Below are 22,816 nucleotides of genomic sequence, written 5' to 3' on the forward strand. Positions count from 1 at the left end.
TTCCTGCTATCGAAAAACATCTATAATGATTGTTATCGTAATTTGTCTTTCAATAAAATCCAATTAATCCCCCGACAGACGAATTGTCGACTCCTGGCAGAAAAAAAGATGGAAGTTGTCCAAGATTCTATCGGTTCTTCATACTTCTGCTCGCGAGCCACGACAAAAGCAACGTTGTATATTTTCCCTAGCGAGTCGACGAAAGCCGTTCGAGCAATAAAACTTCGTGGATCTCGTTGTTTGTTGACAGGAGGGCCGGTAATTACGGATCACTCGGTGATCGAAGACGGGGGAATCCTCGAAAACGGAGACTAAAGAAAAAGAATTAAAAAACAGCGCTTGTGTATGTGTCGCCAGTCTCGTGGGAGTGTGCGTTCGAGAACACATGGCCCCAAGTACAGTCCCATTAACACTAGGTTTACGATACGCGTCATTTTGACGCATTTCGATTGCCTTTTGATCTCGAAATTCTCTATGTGGTATAGAGGGGGAGATTGTAACAAAAAAAGGTTTCCCAATTTTTTCTCAAAAGGGTAAATTGTAATACGTCTGTTATATTTAGTTAAACACAAATATGAACACAAATAAACATTTCCGAAAAATAGAAATGAAAATGCATATCATTATTAAGCACTTGATATACATGGATTAAACAATCATTGCTTATTCACTGACAGATACGACGAATATTTCTGTCAGTGCAGTTTTCATATCTTCTTTAGAAACAGAACTTTTTCTTGTATGTTCTGAAAAACGTCACCGTACCGTTTTTAGCTTTTTCTTTATTTTTTTTCTTTAGTTGGCGATCGCGCAAAATTCTCGACAGGCCGTTTGCCAACTATTTATTATAGGCAATTGGCAAATTAACGGTCACGCGACACGGTTTTAGAATCGAACGGAAACAATGGGATCACCGATTATATTTAAATCGACGACTTTTCACGCGCTATTCTCGATTCGTTTCTATATTATTTTCTAGAGCTGGCTATTTGCGGATCGATCGTAGAGGATGCAATCGAACGGTCGGAAAGAAGTTTCATGCGAAGGAAGATTCTTCCACTTCATGCTATGAACGAATTTTCTTTTTAATGTTAGTGGAATTTTCGTAAATTCGTTCTCTGTTAAAAATATTTTTGTTTAAAATCCACGTTACATTTCTAATATTGGTATTTCTATCGCTTTTCTAAGTACATGTTAATCATCACACTCGATAGATCAACTTCATCTATTACTAGGAGATATTCTTTCTGCCAAAAATATCTGCCTAGTTGATTACCAATCAAGTATAAAATATCTAACGAAGGAAATTTAAAAAAAAATGTTTAGTAAGTAAAAGTTATTATTTATTAAATTATGTAATCTATCTGTATCATAATAGAAATTTCTGAAAAAACTTTATCGAATTAGATCGTGTGTCTGGCAACCCAGTCGTACGAATCTAAGAACAATTTATTAGAGCCACAGTATGAAAACTATTTCTTTTTGTGTTTCAGTAGAAATGAAATTGTAATAGCAAGGTTTGTACACAGGATAATTCCTACGTAAACATACCAGAAAAAAATAAGCTTGCGATGTTACAAAAAAATCCAGTTAAACTCGCAAAATTATAAATCTTTTTCACTGTAAGTTAACCCCTCAAGAACCAAAGTTGCATTAACACAACATTTCAATTTTTCTCAGTCAATTTGCATCATTAAATCCTATATTTTAACACTACGTTTATGAAAGTAAATTCCAACGATTTATTCAATAATTTCATCATTGGGGGATGGAACAGTATTTGAAGAAGAGATAAATTAATCGCAGGACCTGGGGATCCCGTGTAGGCGAGAAAAAGCGAGAAAGTTGCGAGGGAACACTCTCCGGTCGTTCATCTCCCAGGCTCGTAATCGAAAATCGTCGTAAACCGCGGCTCCTCGGTCCGCAGAGAAATCTCTCTCGCGAGAGTCCGCCTGAGGGCGACATCGCCAAATAAAGGGTTAAGGGCCATGCCGAATCCCAGGGCTCTTTTATCCGTGCCCGATGCGCCCGGGATGATTCAGGGAGGGGGGGAGAAAAGACCCCGCGAGAACCAGTTTGTCCAACCTAATACGGTGCCCCGTGGCATCGACGATCTTAATGAACTCTTCTCTCTTTCCGTCCCCCTCTTGCCCCCTTCTTCTGCTCGAACCCGCCCGTGGCTCCCACTGTTCGCTAATCTCCGTTTTAAAAACCGTCGAGGGACTTTTCTACGAATCCGCGAGACTCGTTGACTAATTAACACGCGGCCGAGACGGACCGACCCGACGAAGGAACCGTGTTTTCGACGTGTGGGCGGTTCGATGTTTCTCGAAACACGAAAAGCAATTTGGATACTTCCTCGAAGATTTTGTTCACTTTTTTTTTTCCCATGTGTACTTCAGATTTTTATTTTGATCCTTCAGTTTTTATATGGATTTTTGAATTTTTGCTTTAACCCTTTAACACCCGACGTAATTTCTGATTTTTAGTTTCACGTCTGAAATAATTACAACCGTGAAGGGTTAAATTTTATGACGTGCATCCGGAGTTTTATGCACAGGATTTTTTTTGCACAGCGAGTTGTTTAATGGGTAGTATTGTGTTTGGGTAGAGCATGAAATGGTTTCATTAAATAATTATACGACGTTCGAATGTAAATTCAAAAGGGTGATAGTTACGACGGTATCAGTTTTTATTTAATAAAGTCGAATAGTCCGCAAAAAAGGGGGGATGGTCAGGTTGCAGAATCCTTTTCGAGAATTTCAGAGACCTGTAATTGTTCCACCGAAGAAGCATTCCTATTTTTTTTGTATTAAGGATCTCCGGGATCTCCGAACGAAGGTTCCTAATTAATGGGGCCGAATGGCCTGGCCGATTATGTTAATGAACGATGCACACCGGCCGGATGAATTTTGCAAATTCTGCGCTGGTAAATCCTGAGACCAGCTTAGAGAGTTTATTGCTCGGACGAATGATATATTCCCCACTCCCATTCACCAAACTCCCGAAGAATCCCAAAAGAAAAACAGAACACGCGCAACATTAACTCGGGCAACAAACAGAGACCATAAACTCCGTTCAAAAAGCACAAATCAAAACCCATAGAAACACACACATATGTAAAAATCACCAAACATCTAAGGGTGGGTCGAGGGAATCGGACCACCAGAGAACAATTCGAATCCGTATCCATTCCTACAACTATATCGAAACACAGTGGTGTGGGAAGGGTTGCTTTCTGCATATACGATCCGTGGGGAACAGCGCGCGGAAACAAAAGCGTACGTACCCACAGATACAGCGACGAGGCGAGCGAGCGAGCGCGCTGCATAGTTTATGAAAACGTTTCGCGAGGAATTTCCGTGCTGGACGTATCGGCCAGGGTAGAATACGGGTAGGAACGGCATTAAAGCTGGCCTAATCTTAATATTCAAATTCCTCGGCGAAACCAGGTCCAGCCTCTTCGACGGGGGTGGGTAGAGGGGGTTGGAAGAGGGGAGGGGGATGGTAAAAGTGAGCGTGGAGGGAGCGGAGGAGAGAGGTGCCCGCGCATAACCGATTCCCGAACTCATAAATTTTAAATTATGTCAAGCAAAAAGAAAGGACGCGCGCGGATGGGACCCGACCTCGGATAAAATAAGAGGAGAATGAGGGATGGGCCCCCCCCCCCCACTGCCCCTCCCACGTTGCTCTAGAAAAAGGCTGAAAAGCCCTGAGTCGGGGCCCGAGGAACGCGAACGAGAGCTGGGGGAATTAAGGAAGCCCTGTTTCTGTGCAGAAATATGATATTATTAAAATCGTTGGTTGAAAAACGAAAGAGGGTTCTGGAGTAGGCTTGTGTGTGGTGTCTTTCATGGTCTATGCTGTGACGGCCATTTTGTATTTTCTGTAGCGACAATTTGCTTTGTACTTGGTGTTCTGGGAATTAGTGTTTGTGGAAGTTTAGTCTTCGTGGTTGTCTTGGAATGCATTCATAAGGATTCTATGCAGCTGAATATTTTTGTGAAATGTAATTGCGTAATTTAGTAGTTTCGAGGCAAGAGGTAACAGTTCATAACAGAAGAACGAGAATCGTGTAATTATACCTTTCGAAGGGATGCTGCGCCGTAAACGCTGGCGACATACAAACGGTTAATTAGTACCAGAAAGCCACGCGAGGAGGTTAATCAGAGCGGTCGGCCAAAAACCAGAGGGCCCGGAACGCTTCGAATACCACGGGATTATTCGCAAAAATTTCTCAAGACGCATTCCTCTTCCCCGTCGACATATCCTCTTTAAATGACTTCTCCCTTATCTCGAGGAAAAAGTCGAAGAACGAGTCCTCCTCCTCCTCCTCCGTCTAAGCTTTCTGCGTTTTAAATCCCCCTTGAAAGAGCGACGCCGTTCAGCGTCAGGGGCCCAGTATGAAGAAGAAGGGGGGGGGGCAGGGGAGAAGCTTATTGCCTCGACACGTTTTCCATACGCGAAACAGCTTTATGGGGGTCGCCACGAAATTTCGGGGGCCCCATTACTGGCTTCGCAAGGGTGGGGGATGGGGGGAAGGGCCCACCGAGTCGAATTTCCGGCATTAATTCGACATTATGCGATATTCAAATCGGGCCCCGGTTGGAATTTTTCAGTCTAACAAGATCCTACCCCCTTTTCCTCAACCCCCTCCGGGAGCCACGTTGATCCCGCCCCACGGACGGTTTTTGTGCACCGAACTTCGACGAACGTTACTGCGTTAATTCGCATAACACTTTGATCTCTCGGAATACGCCATCTTTTGTCTTCTGAGAATTATTAGAAATTTTCTTGGACCCTTGCAATTCATATTTGTTTACCCCTGTCAGATTATAGACAGATTTAAATTTATTTTTTAACACGCAAGGGTTGTACTCTTTCGACAGTATCAGGATAAGATACTTTTGTTTAGGTCCTTGTTATTTAACAGTACAGTGGATAGAAAGAACGAAACCTAATCGAATTTACTGTACTTACCTGTATGGTACTTTAATGGTGTCTGTCAACAGTGACCACCATGGCAGTGAAACGTGTCAATATTTCGGAGTTGCTTAACGCGTTTAAAGTTGTTTTAAAATAACCAGTAATTTTAACTGCTTTGTTAGTAACATTTTCCTCTCCGCATTATTCTCACAAAACTTTCCACCGAGTATATCATATTCCAAACAACGTCGTTCTCGAAGTTCGATAGCAACCAGCGAGCCGAGGCCCAAACCCCGTCGTTTCTCCGGCGGATCAGGCGCGGCGCCTCTTTGTTCGCGGGCCGTTTCATTTTTCGAGTACGGCGGATAATTAATCTTGGGTGGGCATAAAAGGGTTTTCGGGTTCGGTCGCGAGAAAAAATGAGCGCAGCGCTCCGGCTTCGACCGTGGCCAGTTGTTGTTCCCGTTGCCCCTTTTTTTTTCTCTCCCCTCCCCCCACCTTCTCCCCTCCCCCGTTCTCTTGTTACGTCCACCCCCGCGCTCGCCTCACCCCCGTGTGTGTCTTTCCGTCTTTATATTTCTCTCCCCGGCCGCGTTTCGGCCCTTTTCCCCTCTGTCTCTTCACCAGGTTCATCCGCTCGACATCACCTCCCACACCGAGCGCTCACCGCGGGACTCTAACCGCCATCTCGTTCGTAAGGCCCCTCAACCCCCTAACTTTTTCGTGGGGTCTTTTTTCCAGAATTTGAGTCAATAAAAAATCGCCTGGAACAAAGGAACGAACGGCCGCCAATTTCTCACAGGATAATGTCCGGGGCCCCATCGTGGGGCCCCAGCGGAAGGCTAATCACGGCCGGGCATCTTGACTTCTGTTAGGTGTTAAAAATGGGCCCCGCGGGGCCCTTCGGTCTTTATCTCGCGCCAGGTCTCCCTTCGTCGCCCGTCCTCATTCTCCCCCTCTTCATCCCCTCCTACCCACCCGCCATGGTCCATTACCTCTCCCGTTTCAACGTCGTCTCACCCCCTCCACCACCCTCCCAACCCAGCCACGGTCAAATATTAAAATTTGGAAACGTTACACCCGGCCCGATGAATTCTCGTCTCGCTGGGGCCCGCTCCGGGGCCCGTTGAAAAATTACGCAGATGGCTCATTAATTCGAGCGCGGGCCCTCGGACCCACCACCACCGCCTGCCTCTTCCTTCCCTCCCCCAACTCCGGGCGATTTTTCTGCGCGAGATCCGGATCTGCGCGAACTCGAGAACATACGGTGGGTCCTGGTTATGTCGATTTTCGGTGGTGTACTCTGGAATCTTTTAAGAAAGGCATGGATGAAACGATGTAGGACCCATTTTGTGCCTAAAAACGAATCGAAATGATGCAGGGAATTATTTCTCTGTCTGCTTTAAAATTCGATTATCTCCGAAACGATGGTTTGTAGAGCCCAAATTTCCTTATCATCTTCTATCCATATTTATCAGGACTTTTTTTCATCATTTGACGAGTACAATCTACTCTAGAAGTTATATACCCTTTTTGTCATCACCCTGTAGATATTTTTGCTTCCTCCGTGTATACATTGCGGGTGTTCACGTACTTATATCATACTCTAATTTACAAAACACAATAATATAAACGTTTTAATAAGGTTTAATACTATCGATATGTTACTATATAAAGTATACACTACAGAATTTCATATATTAGTATCTAAAATAGTGAATTTGCATAAACTTCCGCAGTCTAAAGAAACGAAATCGTAAACTGTCGCGAATATAGCGTGTAAGGGATCGCTTTTCCGCATCATTAGATGCCCTGGTCGCTTCAGGTGATTCCACCCGTCCCGGAACGAAGAACCTCGGGCCCCGTGTTGGGGCATTAATGACGCGCGTCGATTCGCCGCGGTCGATATATCGTCGTCGGCGATGACGAGCCGATGGAGAATCGACGATTTATTACGGGGATTCGTCCAGGTCCCGACTTTTCCATCCGCGGCGATACATCCAACGCGATACGGGGCCCAGTCCGGCGCGCGCACGCTTTGATGGATCGAGCCTTTTATCGCGCGACCTTGAACCCCCCAACAGGTGTCGGTGCGCTGGCCCAGCGCTCGAATCGATTTCCATTTTTCCGACCCCGGCGAAATTATTGGATTATCCCGACGGAGGGCCCTAGGGCCCCGCTAACAAATGAACCGCCATTAAGGCGTACCGCGGCGGTGCCGAGGTTTTCAGCCTCGCGGCTGGATCCGTCTGTCTGGATCGTCCGTTAAACGATCTTCATCCCCATTGTTCCGCGTCCCTTGTCTTCTTGACTTCACGTCGGACTGGACCGAATTTTTTTAACGGTGGTGAATGTTCCTTCGCGAGGCCCATTAATTGTTCGATGCACCCATGAGTGAACTACAATTTGTTTCGATGACGTCTTGTAATATCCTTTCGCTGACTTGTTTTCTTTTAAAAAATGGGGATATTGAAGAACGAATTTTTAACCCTCGGATAACGGTCTCTGGTCTTCATACACCGTTTTAGTTCACGAAAACTAATTTGGTTGATTATCGCCAATGAAAAAAAATCGTAATAAACATTGATAGGTGGTGTTTAGTATCTGAAATTTCAATATGGTTCAAAGATGATCCGGGTCGAACTGTTTTTGGCGGTTCGAGGGTTAACTAATTAATATTTAGTAACAGTGTTATCAATATTACTATTCCTAGTTCAATTTCCTCTTAAGAAATGTATAAATTTCCAACCATAGTATGTCCCTCACTACTAAACAATTATAAATTTCACAAGCTACTAAGTATATATTCAACATCTATTAGCAACAATAATTGAAATTACCCGTCCTGTTACCGACACACTTGAACGAGTAACGATTTATCAGGGATCACCCTCGATGATGCACGAGCACACGATGAAACAGGTTGCTAAATAAGTCCGAGTGTTGAGTTACGCTGGACATAAACAAAGGAACGTAGAAGGGCGGGGGGGGGGGGTCGGGGGAGAAACCGTCGTGTGTATATCGTTCGTAACATAGGTAACGGCCGAATCGCGAAATCCCCGGTGTTTCGATTTCCACGTATGCACGTTCGGCATGCGTAACGCGAGGAACACTATAAACGACCGCGTGTTTCATTACAACGACGATACGCACGAAATTCGATTCTAATGGGAAACAAGAAAGCCGAGACGCCCCCGAGAGAGCCGAGACCTCGTAATCCGACGTCCCGGCGCGTTTCAAATACCTAAATCACGAATAACGACGCGCGATTCCTCGTAAAACGGAGTGCCCCGGGGGCCCCCTGCCCCCTCCCTCCGACGATCGGACCAGGGGACCCACGGACTTATCGCTAATTGCGATATTACCGTCGCCGCGGCGACGATCGTTTTTCGCGCGAGCCATCGAAACTCGACGATTTCGCGGGTTCTCCATTCTCATCCACCTTCAAGGTATAAAATTCCACGATCCTGTTGATCCTGAACCTTACTTGGGACTGTATTTCGAAACCGTTCGTTGACTTCTAGATCTGGTGTTCGTTACTGAAACGGATAGGCTCTGTTTACGATTAGATGGAAATATGTTCGTTTTCCTTGAATTGGAATTTAATACGATGGAGCTATTATTCTATTCCGAGGAGAATGTATGTTTTTAATTAATGTTCTTGAAGGTATAGAAGAGGATTTGACAGGAAGGAAATTAGAGATTAGGTTTATACATTTAAATTAAATGGATGAACAAATACATTAATAGTGCAACAGATGGTAGTGATTAGAGCAACCAGGAGAAATGTACTCACAGTTCTATAAATAACCAAGAAGATGAAGGTACGGGTACATAAATGTTTCCACAGCCCATGGACACCATACCACGCGAGTAATTAAATCGGTACATTTATATACAACCATGATAGTCATTAAATCGGTACATCAAATACTTAAACGCGTCATAAAGTCCAATAAGGGGGGTAAAGATCTACTATTACACTCCCAAGATATCATTAACGATTGAGGAAACGACTCGCGAATCCAGCAGGCATCTTCCGAGTTCTCTCACGCCGATACCCGAGCTTCCCCCTCGAAAGAACGAAAGGTGAAAAAGCAGGTAAAAAAGAAAGAAAATAAAAAATCGGAGATCCCTTTTGCTTCCTGGGCACTCGACGATGGGTCCCGGAACGATTACTCAAATTTCTCAGCGAAAGGAGTGTCTCGTGTCTCGGTTTTCCATCCCCCGTGGCACGTAGAAAAGGGAACGATGATCCATCCGAAACCCCTCGCCCGACGTTCTCCTGTACGACCCCTTTCCGGAAGAGTAACGGTAGAGGGGAGGCCTTGGCTGGCGTTAGTGAGAAAAGAGGAAGAGTAGAAAAGGGCTCGGCCCTAAAGGAGCCGGCAAACCCAGCGACGGGTCACGGGGTGAATACCGTTTTACCGACTATTAACTCACTTTTACCCTGTTTTCTTACCCCCACTGACGAACGGATGGAACGAAACGGAACAAGGGTAACAGAGAGAGAGAGAGAGATAGACAATCTGTTCGATGCAGCTAGGGGTGAGCCACACGGTGTTTTTCTTCCCCTTTTTCGAGGTTTCTTGCGTAATCTCTCCTTTTTCTTCTCTCCCTACCCCCGGGGGTCGCTGCCCCCCTACCCCCGTCCTTTTTATTTTATTTCTTCGGTTCTTTTCTTCTTCCCTCGTGGATTCCTTTTCCGGGTTACTGGTGGACGCGCGCGTGCAGGTAGCCACGGCTACCTGCGTGGTCGTGGAAAAAAAAACGCGTGGAGTTTTTTATTTCTTCCCTCGAGGGGGGGCCACGGTCGATTTAACCCCTGAGAAAAATCACGCAACCTCCCTACGGCTGTATCGACACCAAAGGGGCAGGGGGGGTTAACCGATTTCTCGGGCGAATTTTTCAGATTGCACAGAGATTTCGACCCTCTGACGACGCAGCCTTCGCTTGGACCGTTTAAAGGCTTAAGTATCTCGTAAAAATGGGCGCAAGGGGTGGGGGATGTTTTTTTTTCTCTCGGTTTTGATGTAACTTCACCCCCGGGTCGGATGTCACCGTCACGGAGCTTCGTTCCGCCGTTCGATCCAGATCTTTTATCCTGGAAAGTGGCATGAAATTGATAATTTGGGGTGTAATGAAGAATTGATTAAGGAATGTCTTGTTACTGGTCCCTTCAAGTGATACATAGATGATGATCATTGGACTGTGGATCTTTGTCCAAATATCAGTTTCTAAGATTTATTTACGAAAGCTAGAAACAAATAGAAATTTCTTTACTGTATACAAAGTTCTTGCTACCACCGTAGAATATTAAACGTGTACTGAAATTTATTAAATTTCTTACTGTACTGAATTTCAGTCTATTGGGTACATTATAAATACATGAAATCCGCAGTCTAGGGATGATTGACATTACTGAATCGAACTTCTAATTTAATGGTGAGTAGGATATTCAGCAAGTGCGTTTATCACTATTCTAAAAATCAATATTTCTAATTACTTTTAGTACACAGAATAAAATACTACACAATATAATAGAAAATTGGATTAAATTTTATAGTCCAAAACAATAATTTAATACACGACAATCCCTTCCTATTAAATTCTCTACCGCATAAATGAATCTCAAATTCATTTGAACAGAATTGTCCTCCGAAACGTGACCAACAATTCCACTTATTAATAATTCCTCTGCCAACTATCTGTACCAATTATTTTCCCAGGTGTTTCGATTTCAACCCCCTCCCAACCCCCGAGGCGCGTTCACGGCCACCACGGAGCAATTTCTTACCCGGGCGTTTTCTCTCCTCTTCGTGATTTTTATCAATCGGGGGCCGTTGGACTTCGCCGCGAGTACGCAGGCCGATGTGGAGTAAAGATGAAAGAACGTCGCGGGAGCAAGAGAAACACAAGGTTCCCCGCGGCGCGAGGTTCCACCTCGGGACGTGCCTTAAAAATCGAGTCGATTTAAGGATCCTGGGGCCCCGTGAACACAGCCGTATAACGCGCGCGCGCGAGCCAGCGTGCATGCGATCCCTCAGGAGTATCTCCCGCGGAATCCATTTAACGCTGAAACGTGTACGAAATCATTTCAAGTCACTTCACTCTCTCTCTCTCTCTCTAGAAGGCCCTTCTGCCTCGATTTTTTCGTCGTTTTTTTTTTTTCGTCGGTCCCAGGCGCTTGGTTGGACCACGAGCATCTCCGAAATCCGAAGATGAACGTCCCCTTTTTAGGTAACATCATACGAGATTCAATTCGAAATGTTCGTGGAATCAAGATGATTCGGGGAGTCGAGTGTTTAAGGATGGTCTGATTTATTTCTGTTGGATCACTGGGAATTTCGTAAGCAACCAAATGGAAATTGACGTTATTTTGGGTTTTATTTCATTAATTTCTTCTGGGTTTTGTAATTTCGGTACGGTAACCCTTGGACAAAATTAAATTTCTTCAGAAATACATTTAGAAGAAAAGATCCACGGGGGGTCTAAACAGATCCACATAATCAAAACCGTGTCCACTTTCGCTTCAAATGTCGATTTCAAATCTTCAACGTAGAAAGCAGTTAGATTCAGTTCTACTAATTGAAGAATCAAAATAAAAATATTTCTTCCATTTCTGAGACGAATGGATACCAGATCCCAGTCAATCAATCATTTCCAATCCCATCCTCACAATTAAAAACTAAAATAAAACCTATAAATCCATTCAAAACATTCATATAAACTATTCCCATAGGATTAGAAAACCCACAAATGTCGAGGTCAATTCCTCATGCAGGTTCAATTAAAAAAACACCAGCAACTCCCTTCAAAAAAAGGTCCCAGAAAAGGGCACACTTTCCCACAAGTTCCGTCTCTTAAATTACCTCGGAGGATAGTCATTTTTCATCGAGGACGCGGCAGTGGCGTCCGTTTAAACGACGCCCCGGGCGAAGAACAGGAAAAACTCGTGGAAATTCATCGAAAAGGGGATGGAATACGAGGTAACCGGAGGCAAAATTGACGTCCAAGGGGTTGCGTAATTCCGACGGACCTGATCGATCCACGGGGTCCCAGGGAATCTCCGCAGCCGGGCCCTTTCAGCCCTTTCCTCGATTCACGAATCTTCTTTTCTTCTCGTACCTCTCTGTCGAACCCCCCGTTTCGCGGCTACGAAATCGACTGGCCAGGTCGAAAGCTGCTGCAGGTACTGGGCCCCGAGATATCGGGTTCTGATGTTCTCATGGATCCTCCTAGCGCGAATAAATCCCCCGTCGGATCTACCTGAGCCCCGGTGGGATATTAAAAACGGGCTCTGGCACCTTCCACAGGCGGTTTTAACCCTCGGATGTGCACCAGGCATGTCTGTTCGCGTTAAAAAATAGGGGATGTTTCGGGAATAATCGTTCGGTTTTTTAACTGTCGGAAATTGCTGAGTCATCTGGTGGGAATTATCGTGGGAGTCTAGGGGTTGGTAATTTTATTTTGGGAGGGATTCAAGCCCTGAGCGTTGATCTCGAGGATTCCTAAAGAAAGGTAATTTTTGGGAAAAGGAAATATTCGAAAAAAGTGATAGTTTTCTGTTTTATTAATTCCTGTGTTAGTTGGTGTTGTAACAATGGAGTAGGAAACGGAAGTATAGAAAGGGGGATGAAAGTTCATCGGGCTTAAGCCTGCGGCTCCGTGACCCGGAGCAGATGTACCTGCTCGCAGTCGATTGCGGCTTTTTCAGGATCGGGAGACGTCTCAATTTCACGTGTCTGCCTCTCAACCGGCAAAAACTTCCCCCTTAGTCACCTTTTTTTTCCATCAAAGTCGCGGCGTTCCTATTCGTCGATCGGTCTTATGGTCGTCGACCAATCGACCGCACCGTCTACCCCCACCGTTCGACCGACACTTTCCGAAATCTTGGAAAATCCGTGACAGGGAGTCAGTCTCATCGCGGTGGCCGTGTGAGAAGGAGTTGGAGCGGTGCCGAGGGTAGGTCGAGGAATTTGGTGGGGGTAGTAGCTACCTGAGAAATAGCTGTGACATTGAAAACACGTTACGAGAATAATATCATGAAATTTCAAATGTGAAGTGTTAAATTATTTGTATGTGGTTGTAGTCTTTTAAATTGGGAATTTACAGAGCATGATGATATTTAAACGATAGTTACTATTGTGATAGTGGACAGTGATTGTCTTTTTTTATTGTTATAGTTTGTCACAAATTGTGGGGAGTTTCTGAATATTCTAAGTGAGAACGTCTGTATAAATGTCAGTGTGAATATTTCCGTGCTTTGGACAGAGTGTATTATTGGGAATTCAGGAATATTCCCTTATTGTCGTAACTGAACAATAGAAAGTCTTTAAATATTATAAATCTTTTTAAGACAATCCATAACTATACTGCGGATCATTGTGCAAATTAAAAATTTTAGACAGTAATTTACATACATGAAAATTCGACAAAAATTTATCTTTTTCGCTGGATGTTTTAATTTTTTCGCCAAGAGTCTACTCATTCAAGAAGAAACAGTTTCTTATTATAAAAATTGGTATATTTTCCCATTTAATATATTAACACTAGAACTACCAAGCAAGTCAAAATGACTTGTTTAGTTTTATTCCTTTCGCCTGATCTCAACGAGGAATCCCCCAAAAGAGTACTCCCTCGTGTATGAATATTTCCCCAAGGTAATTACGTTCGCCACCGAAAACACGATCGATTCTCTGTTACAGCGAAAGTGAAGGTGAAAGAGGAAAAGGATGCATCATCGATGGCGCCGGGTAGCCCTCCAACGCCACCGCACACCCCTCAGAGTCCGCCCCGTCACAATCCACCCCCGAGCAACAACCTGTCGCAGTCCTGTCAGACCTCGAACACGAATTCGCCGAGCCTACAGCAACAACAACAACACCACCAACAACAACAACACCCTGAACAACAGCAACAGCAGCATCACCACCATCATCACAATCAACCACAGACGCAACAGTCTGCCCACGCGATGGCGAGCTCGCCTCTGAATCAGATTCTGGTCCAGAACCCGGCGCTGGCCCAGCTGCTGCAACAGAACCCGGCGATCCTAACCCAGAACCCGCAGCTCGCGCAACTGTTGCAGCAGAATCTTCAGGTTCAGATGGGCAGCGTCCTCTTCCAGAACGTCCGGAGGGAGGAGCCCGAGGAGTCGAGGGTGAGTCACTCTCGAAAACAAATTAATTAAGACGACGGGGAGGGGCACCCTTTCAACCCCACCCGCGGTGCGTCACCCCTTCTTGCGTCCTTTTTTGTTCTTCATAGTTCTCTCCCGATGGAAATCGAATGTGTTTAGATTTTTTTTGTGTTTTTTTTTTTGTTTTTATCCCTTCGACGATCCTCGACACTTAGAGAGCATCCTGGGACCGTGGAGCTGACAGCGGGACGGTTTTTTTTATCGAGGGTCGAAGTACTTCTCTCGGGGGTGAACTGTGTTTATAGACTCTGAGATACTGTTCCGAACGAGTAGATCTAATTGATCGTGCGTTGTTTCGGAACTGAATTCTCGTGAATTGATTTTTTTTTTTACTAGGTTCTTGTTATCTTTGTGATCACCCTGTACTCTTCCGAGATTCAATCTTCAACGTTGTAAGGGAAAACATTATTAACTTTAGGGACGACTCAACGAATTGAGGTGGTTTTTCTATTGCTTTTATAATCGAAAAAGAGTTTGTTATACCAGATTGAAGATTCAGGTTTTTTCGTAACGATTCAGGAGAGTTTTAGCTGGATTTTTCGCGAATTGAATCGCGGCTCGACAACACGTGGATCGATTACAAACGGAGCCCTCGTGGACAGATGATGACGTGACACCGAATTGTCAACATGCCGCCGGGCATCTGCCGCCAAGCTGTTGGATTTCGTTCAACTTGTTTCCACTTTAACGATCAACGCCAAGAACTACGCGCGCGACGAACCAATTATATGAAAATAATGATCCTGTTTTATCAGCGACTTGTGTCGTAAAATAGAAAATAATTTCGAGTGAAATATTACTCATGATTCGGTAGAATTTGTTAGATCTTTCTGCTCGTGATTGTCATTTGTCAAATATAACGCAAACATTTCGGATTCCAGACGTATAGATCCTAAATTCTAGGACCTAAACCCTAATAGTCCTCGTTTAATTATTTAAAATTGTTTGTGGTGGATTTCTAATTAACTGTTAATTAGTTAGAGAATAATCTTGATTAAATCAGTCCTTAAACACTGTCGTGTCGCAGAGTTTCAATCTTTTTCGTTCAGAGAAATTGAACCCTGTCCAAGAACAGCATGTAATACAACATCGATGACTTGATGATGCATTCTGGTTGTCACGACGTGAATTCAATCTCTGTCGACCAATCGTCAATTATTCCCGTATTCGCCGGAAGTAAGAGTGTTGCCAAAACGAGAGAATGATTCATGCTTATTTTCACGATGCTTCTGTTCGCGTATTTATCGGATAATTTTCAACAATCGTTTCTCGAAGTGGATTTACATTTCGATTCGTCGCGTGTTTAGGTGTATTATTACGTTGCCTGAAACGATTCCGCGTGTTTTCCACTACAATAATATGCACATAATCGCGTATCGAATGATGTTACAGAAGGGTGTGTCGGAGAACGGCGCGGAATGTAAATTGTCCTTTTAGAAAGTTAATTCCTCGGGGACTGACGCAATCTTCTCGAAAATGTGGATACCAATTCAATTTTTTTTTCGAAACATCCTTAATCTATCCGAGAACTGCAACAATAGAATTTATGCTTGAATAAGTTGACAGTAAGGATTTTCCATTTTTTAATTTCGACAGAGAATCGATGGAAAGATCGAAGAGTATTTTTATGTCCCGTGAAATTGAAAATGGGGATTTTATATTTCTGAATTTTTACAGAGAATCGATAAAAGATCAAGAATCGAAGAAGGAAAAATGAATTTTCTATAGGGAGCCTATACTTTATTTCCTCCCAGAAATGATCACAGAAAACGTATACGTTAATTTGATGTAATTTTCGCCAGTACGAATCAATTTGTTATCCTGAGAATCATTTCGATTCGTAGAAGGTGAAACTCGAGGCAACGTGGCTCAGGAAATCGATTATCGCAATTAAATGCTGCAGCAAGTGATAAATTCATTCGGTACTCGTGTTGCGACACAACACTGCGCTCGAGGGGTTAACAGGCGTTCGTGGTGTCGAGAAAGGGTTAATAGCGGGACTAATTGAAATTTACGTGAACGTGAAATCCTTGACAGAAAAATCGTAGCTATCGAATCCTTTTCTATTCCCGCAGTATTCAAACATCCTCATTCTCAATTTTACAGAGCACAGAAATAGTCTTCGATCTTCCAACGATTCTCTGTCGAAATTCAGAAATAGAAAACCCTAATTTTCAATTTTATCAAGCATGAAAATTCTATTCGATTTTTTCATCGATTCTCTGTCGAAACTCGGGAATGGAAAATCCCCATTTTCAATTTTATCTAGCATAAAAATTCTTTTCGATCCTATGTCGACTTTCTATTGAAATTCAGAAATAGAAAATTCCCACTTTCAATTTTACAAAGCATAAAAATACTCTTCGATCTTCCGACTGATTGTCTCTCGAAATTTAGAAATAGAAAATTATCGAATCACCAGATTATTAGAATAAACGTCCATCGATGCCGTCGAAATTTCACTGGGACAATTCATTGTCCCGCGCCACGATCGTTCCTCTCACGGTTATTTCTATCGCGACGCGAATCGAGGGGAAAGGAGAATCATTGTTCTCGATTATTTTATGGGAACCACGTCTGAACGAATTAAGGTCAAGAATCAAGGGACAGTTTCGACGACGCGGATCACGGCAATGTAATATCGCGGCGAATTATTGTCCTCGGGTTCCAGGAACCCTTGAATTATTCTAAGCGCTGGCTACGCCGCGCGATTCTTTGCTGTCGACCGACTCATCATCGAGTCATCAAAACGTGCCCGAGTGATTCAGCCAACGTCGCTTTCGAACGATCCATCGGTTTTCCTACTTGTTGCTCCCGAAAATTATTTCCACGGAATTTCCATTGACAATGGCCGAGGATTTAGAAAAAAAAATCATTCCACGATAAATTCTTTGTCCATATTTTCTTCACGTAGTACAAGCATAATATATTTGCTACCAGCTAATTAATGGATCATTTGATTAGATTTGCGATTTAACCCTTTAACCCCTTGCCTTACGATTTCTTTCACGGCTGCACTCTCAAGAATTACTTCATCGTTAATAATTTCCCAGATACAAAAAGAATTCTATTCTCTAGACAAGTGTAACATTTACTTTAAATCTTAAATGTTAATACCAACGAAACAGTATTTCACATCGACTTAAAGGATACGAATTATATGAATGTTTATTACATGCAGTTAGAATATGTCATCGCGTATGTGACTCGTATTTACCAGCCAAGGGGTTAACTACAGGTACAGTGACCTCTGAAACAATTACCTGTAAAAGCATTCATGAAATTTCTACTTATACATTCTCTCTATCGTTACTTTTACATCCTTTCGTGATGAATTTTTCGTAATTTTGAAATACAATTCACAAGAATTCATCGAGAAAACATGGTGACTATAGAAATTTCGGCCAGTGTACTCTCCGGCAATTGTCCAAATACTTCTGTACGGTATTGTACACGTGTGTGTACGCGTCGGTTCCGAAGAGGAGACACGAAATGGGCCCGTGAGTCTCTCTTTCTCTCTCTGTGTACATGTGGTACGTGTGTATCGTCGGGCTGGAATCCCATACGGGGAGAATTGAAATTATTCCCCCGATTTTTGTCGTGTCGTTTACATTATTTTCGCCTTTGAATATTAATGGGCATATGCTCTCCGGCGTTATGGCACAAGAAGTAACAACGGCGTATAATACTCGACTCTTAACGTTATTCTATTGTTTGCAAATCAGCTCTATTGTTTTCTCATATACCTCTATACTCTCCCAGGTTCCCTCTTTGCCCCCCACCCCTCTTCACCCTCGCCGTCCCTTACCTGCTCGTCGAAACCACCTCTTGCGTCTCCCCTCTCGCTCTTTCGCCCTGGTATACGATCTTCTTTCTTTCTTCCCTCTCTCTCTCTGACGACGTTCTTCCTTTTCATATGCTGGATCTTCTTCCTTCTCTTCCTCGTTGTCGTCGTTGTCCTCCGAGCAACCTATGGTATTTTCTATTTGTTTCTATGATCGCAGTTTCCTTCCTCCCTCTTCCACGTCGGTCTATTCCTTTTTCTTCGCCGGCTTCTCGAACCCTGGGACCTGCTCTGCAATCGAAATCTTCTCCAACGCGGAACGACGACGATACGCCCGAGTTTTCGATGTCCAGAAAGTCTTGGACGACTTGTTCTTCGTGACAGAGGGACTCTTCCGGGTGTCTCTGGGAGTCAGGAGGCGAAAATGCGGATTTGTTAGTGTTTCGAAGTGATTTCAACGAGTTTATAATCATTTTTTTGTGATTTAATAGCGTGTACACTGTCTTCTTTCTTGGGGAAACGATCCGGGCGATTGAGTTAAGGGACGATTTTTCATCGATTCTCGATTTCCTGGTGGATCTGCAAGTTACCAGGGGATGTAAAAGTGCAGTGATGAGTGACTTTGTTTGGGAAATGGGAAACGAAAATTTGTAGAAGATTTTTAAGTGTTCAAACGTTAGTTTATTAATACCAAATCTATCGAACCCTTCAAAACTGTAGGAATTAGAACGGTGAAACCAGTGGTAGGTTTAGTGCTAATAGACTTTTTAATTTCAGTGTTTATAGATAAGGAAACTATTAATTTATTCTTAGACCAGGATTACAGAGGAAATTAAGACGTTATTTTCATGAATGTAATTTCCTACTGTGAGTATACTGTTTAATAATAGTGCCTTGGCTCTTGATCGTTGGATTCTACTGAACCTATTAAATAGAGTTTGAACAGTGGTAGATTACGTAATTCTATTCTCGAAAATATCCCACTTATGGAGTCAGACTCCGAATATTTTTCAAGATATTCATAATTGAAGTTGAATATCTCGAGAAATATTCATTGTCGTACCCTATTTAGCAATTCCTATTTTATCTTGTGTATTTTTGGACAATCCCCCGGGTGGTTTAATCGGTGACGTTCGGTTTCCCGCGGAAACGGCGTGAAACATTCTTTCCGGCGCATTGCCATGCGATCCGCGACGGTCGATCCGTAATATTGGGCATCGAAGGTCGACGATAATTATGAGCGCGGAATATAAATGGTCGATCGGTGGCCGCGGGACCGATGGAACCGACGATTCCCGTGCACGTGAGACGCGTGATCGATCCTCGCGCTGCTACCAGAAGAAAAATCGTGGATGGAAACTAGGGGATGGGAATGCCAGGCGACGCATAATGGTTCCGAACGGTATTTGTTTAGAATTACGAAAATTATCTGGGCAAGTGTTTTGAACAACGAATAAAAGAAAGTGTTCTGCCATTTTTACTTGTTCGAATTTTAATAATAAAGCAATATTACTTCTTGAATGAATGGATATATACTTTTCACAAATATTTTTAGTTCAGACACAAAATGGCGCACTTGGAAGTACATTGCAGTTTAATGAATTGAAGTTGGAATAATCATTAAATCAGAAATCAAACTGAGCAATAACTTCAATAGTTGTTCATCTCTAAATTTGATTTGCACAATTTTCTAATGTAATACCCATGCGAAAAAAGAAAAATACTCACCTTTAGGAACATTGATATTGTAATATATCATAATACTGCTTCATAGGCAGTAGAAACAAGAATCATACGCGTTCAACCACAATTCGAACTCCTAAAACGTCGTTCTGGACCACTGTGGCGACGGTCCGCGATGTGGCAATCGCTTCAGATATTCACCGACGCCGTGGATCGTAGATACGGCTTCGGAAATCGTACAGGATTCGAATAATTTGTACCGCGATGGGGCTTCCGGCCAGCGACGTCTCGCCCCCAGTCTTCTTTCTGCTTCTTCGGGCCGTTTCTGTCCATCTAATTTGCACCACACGGAGGACCCTGAACTCTTTACGGAAATTCTATCGTCGAATCGAGTATCGAATTTCATATGTACGGTGTTGCAAAAGTTGCGATTAATACGGTGGTCACGTATGAGGGATAGTCACTTTTTGTCTTCAGAGAAAAGATTCAGCTTTATGGCAAGGCGTTCGATGAAATAAATTTTAGGACGGTTCTGAAGATGGTACGTGGGTGAAGAATGAAAATATTCTGGATGATGTTTTGTATTAATTAAGTGACTGTTCGACGTGAGAATTCACAGATGGAAGAATTGAAAATCGTATATTTCAATTCAATTCAATTTCAAAGATCAAAAGATAGTTAAATCGTATGAAATTTCTTGTGTTACCGATTGTGAGTGGAGGACCTAAAATACTTTGACCAGAAAGGGATTAATAGATTTTGCAATGGTGTAATAAACCATTTCCTTTTACTAATAAAAACAGACACACGAATGACATAAACAACATTTGCTGGAAAGGCTCATTAATCAATTATATTACTTCTGTTTATGTCGTTCGTGTGTCTGTTCAAAGGATAACATTTAGTAAATAGTTTCCTGATGTATTTTCCGACACACATTCGGTCGATGCAACGCGCTTGCATCGGTAAGGTCGTCGACCCTACGAACCGTGTCGGTATTCCAATTCCTGGACGTTTTCGGGGAACCGGAAGCCGTTTCCGCTTCACCTAACGTCCCCTCTGAGGATGTCGTAACGATAAAGACCGTTTCTGTCGCCATGAAAATCCGACAAGGGAATAAAAATTCGACATCTCGAATTCAATTTCATTCGTATAGATATATTTATATGTGTATATTAATTTTCAAATGCGCTAAAATACCTTTGATCATATAGGATAATTTCAGTCAATTTTACCAAGTTTCATAAAAGTCGAAAGGTGGACCTTGTAAAAAAATCGCAGCCATTTTTTTAAGGCAACCCTAAGTTACCCCTTAAAAAAACTTCTCCATAGATTTACGAAAGATTTAATCATCGATGGGAGGGCGATTCTCCTGGATGATCGACGCAATGTCTATACAATTTGGAGGAATATTGAAACTTTTCCGACGACACGTGTCGCACATCCCGTAGAATCGTTCGACCCTCCCCTCGATCGTAGTTGCGTGGGCGGGGGACCCCCCCCCCCCTTTCGTCGTCCCCGTCGCGAAGCACGGCCCTGAGAGCAGCATGCTGGTGCATTGTGTACATCGTAATGTGTTTTCTTTTAGGTACCGCCGACAATAGCGAGCCTGGCGGCGATGAAGGTGGAGGCAGCTGACCCGAAGGTTTCCGGTGAGTTACTATTTCCTCCTCCTTAACGGAATTATCGGGATCGTAATTAGATTCAAATCGAGTCCCTGGCGTTCGACGACCCTGCCTGGCCACGGTATCGAACGTTGCACGAACGGAGACAAAAAAGAAACAAAGAACGACGAAGGGAATAAGGAAATTGTCTGCGAGGAGAGGGAGGGAGCTTTGTGTCGCGACCAGTTGAAATAATCAGACGATATTCTAGTTAGTTTTTTTTATTCGTGTGATCGGGAGCTTTGGGTATTATTGTGTTGAATTTAATTTTGCATGCTCTTTTGGGATCGGTTTTAATTTGAAGTAGAAGATTCGGATTTATTCTGGTACAGGTGAGGGGGTTGATCAACAGGTGGTTCCGAGAGTTGTCACTCGGAAGGGGAACATTTACTCTTCTTGGAGTGGAAATACGGTATTCTAGGACAAATACAAAGAATATCTACCTATTTAGTAATTACTTTAGTATGGTATTTTTCTTATTCTTTAAATAGTAGATCGATGATTGTTCCTATCCTCTTATCCGGGGATACAAGCTTTTACGTAACTCCAAAGGGAGAAGGAATTTCACATTCTTAGTTAATCCATTAATTGTCTTTAAGTATTTATTCTCCAGGTCAACTGGATACTTTTCATCGAAACAATAACGAACTGCAATCTGTTAATTAATACCACGACAAAGTAAAAACTCGTTGCTCCAAACAGTAACCACGTCCATCACGAATTGATCATCGATAGAATTCACCTCCTTCGTCTTAGCCCAAAAGCCTCATTCTGACTAAAACGGATCACGATCTTTTCGAATTATTCAAATTCACCGAGAATGCTCCCGCATCCCCGTCAATTATCAATTCCCACGGTCACGCGACGACGGATCCCGAAATCTCGTTTAACGAAGGACAGGGGCACGTTGCGCTTGCTTGTCGCCTCTCCCCCCCCCCCCCCCCCCCCCCCCCCCCTCCAGTTGGAGAGTCCGTGTCTCCCATGCTTTCAGGCGTTTTGTGGCCGGGGGCTATTCCCCCTTTATTGGAATATCCGCCCACAGCATTATGGGAATTATCAAGGAAATAGGATGAGCGGGCAAGTGGGTCCCACGAGGGGGCTGAAGGGGGTGGCGATTGCTCGCGCGCTCGGCATCGGGAAAGAGAGGAAGAACACGGCGTGAAAACAGATTCATGCAGGTCCCCCATACACACTGGCCACCCCCGAACAGTCCATATCGAAAATATCAAGCCAACGATCGTGAAATCACGTAGCTATGACGGGACGAAATCGTCGTTTTATTTATTAACAGACGAATTAAGGGATATAATTGTCGTAGGAAGCTACTGTTTCGATTTTTAGACCTTCGATCGGTCGTTCTGTCTTAAAAATATAATTTATAATAAAATAAAATTTTATAAAATGACTGCCGATCCTTGACAAGACATTTCGATGCAAGCTAGAAACAATAGTGCATGTTTTTCGAATGATTCTTTGTACCTGTGAATTTCGTATTGTACAGATTTACACGATCCCGAAGTCGTTTATTTCACGTGTGGTTCGGAGGCGAACGGATTG

The 22,816-nt window shown here is 43.3% G+C and overlaps 1 protein-coding gene across 1 annotated transcript in view; it reads left to right on the top strand.

Moving 5' to 3' along the window:
• LOC107194072 (zinc finger protein castor homolog 1-like) overlaps window positions 1–22,816 on the top strand; it is a 68,481-nt gene that overhangs the window by 14,527 nt on the left and 31,138 nt on the right. Inside the window, exons 4-5 of the mRNA XM_015583637.1 lie at window positions 13,635–14,089; window positions 21,184–21,247. Coding sequence (XP_015439123.1) covers window positions 13,635–14,089; window positions 21,184–21,247 — 519 coding nt within the window. The remainder of the gene's footprint in view (window positions 1–13,634; window positions 14,090–21,183; window positions 21,248–22,816) is intronic.

This window comes from Dufourea novaeangliae, unplaced genomic scaffold (assembly GCF_001272555.1).
Source record: "Dufourea novaeangliae isolate 0120121106 unplaced genomic scaffold, ASM127255v1 scaffold21, whole genome shotgun sequence".
Lineage (NCBI taxonomy): Eukaryota > Metazoa > Arthropoda > Insecta > Hymenoptera > Halictidae > Dufourea > Dufourea novaeangliae.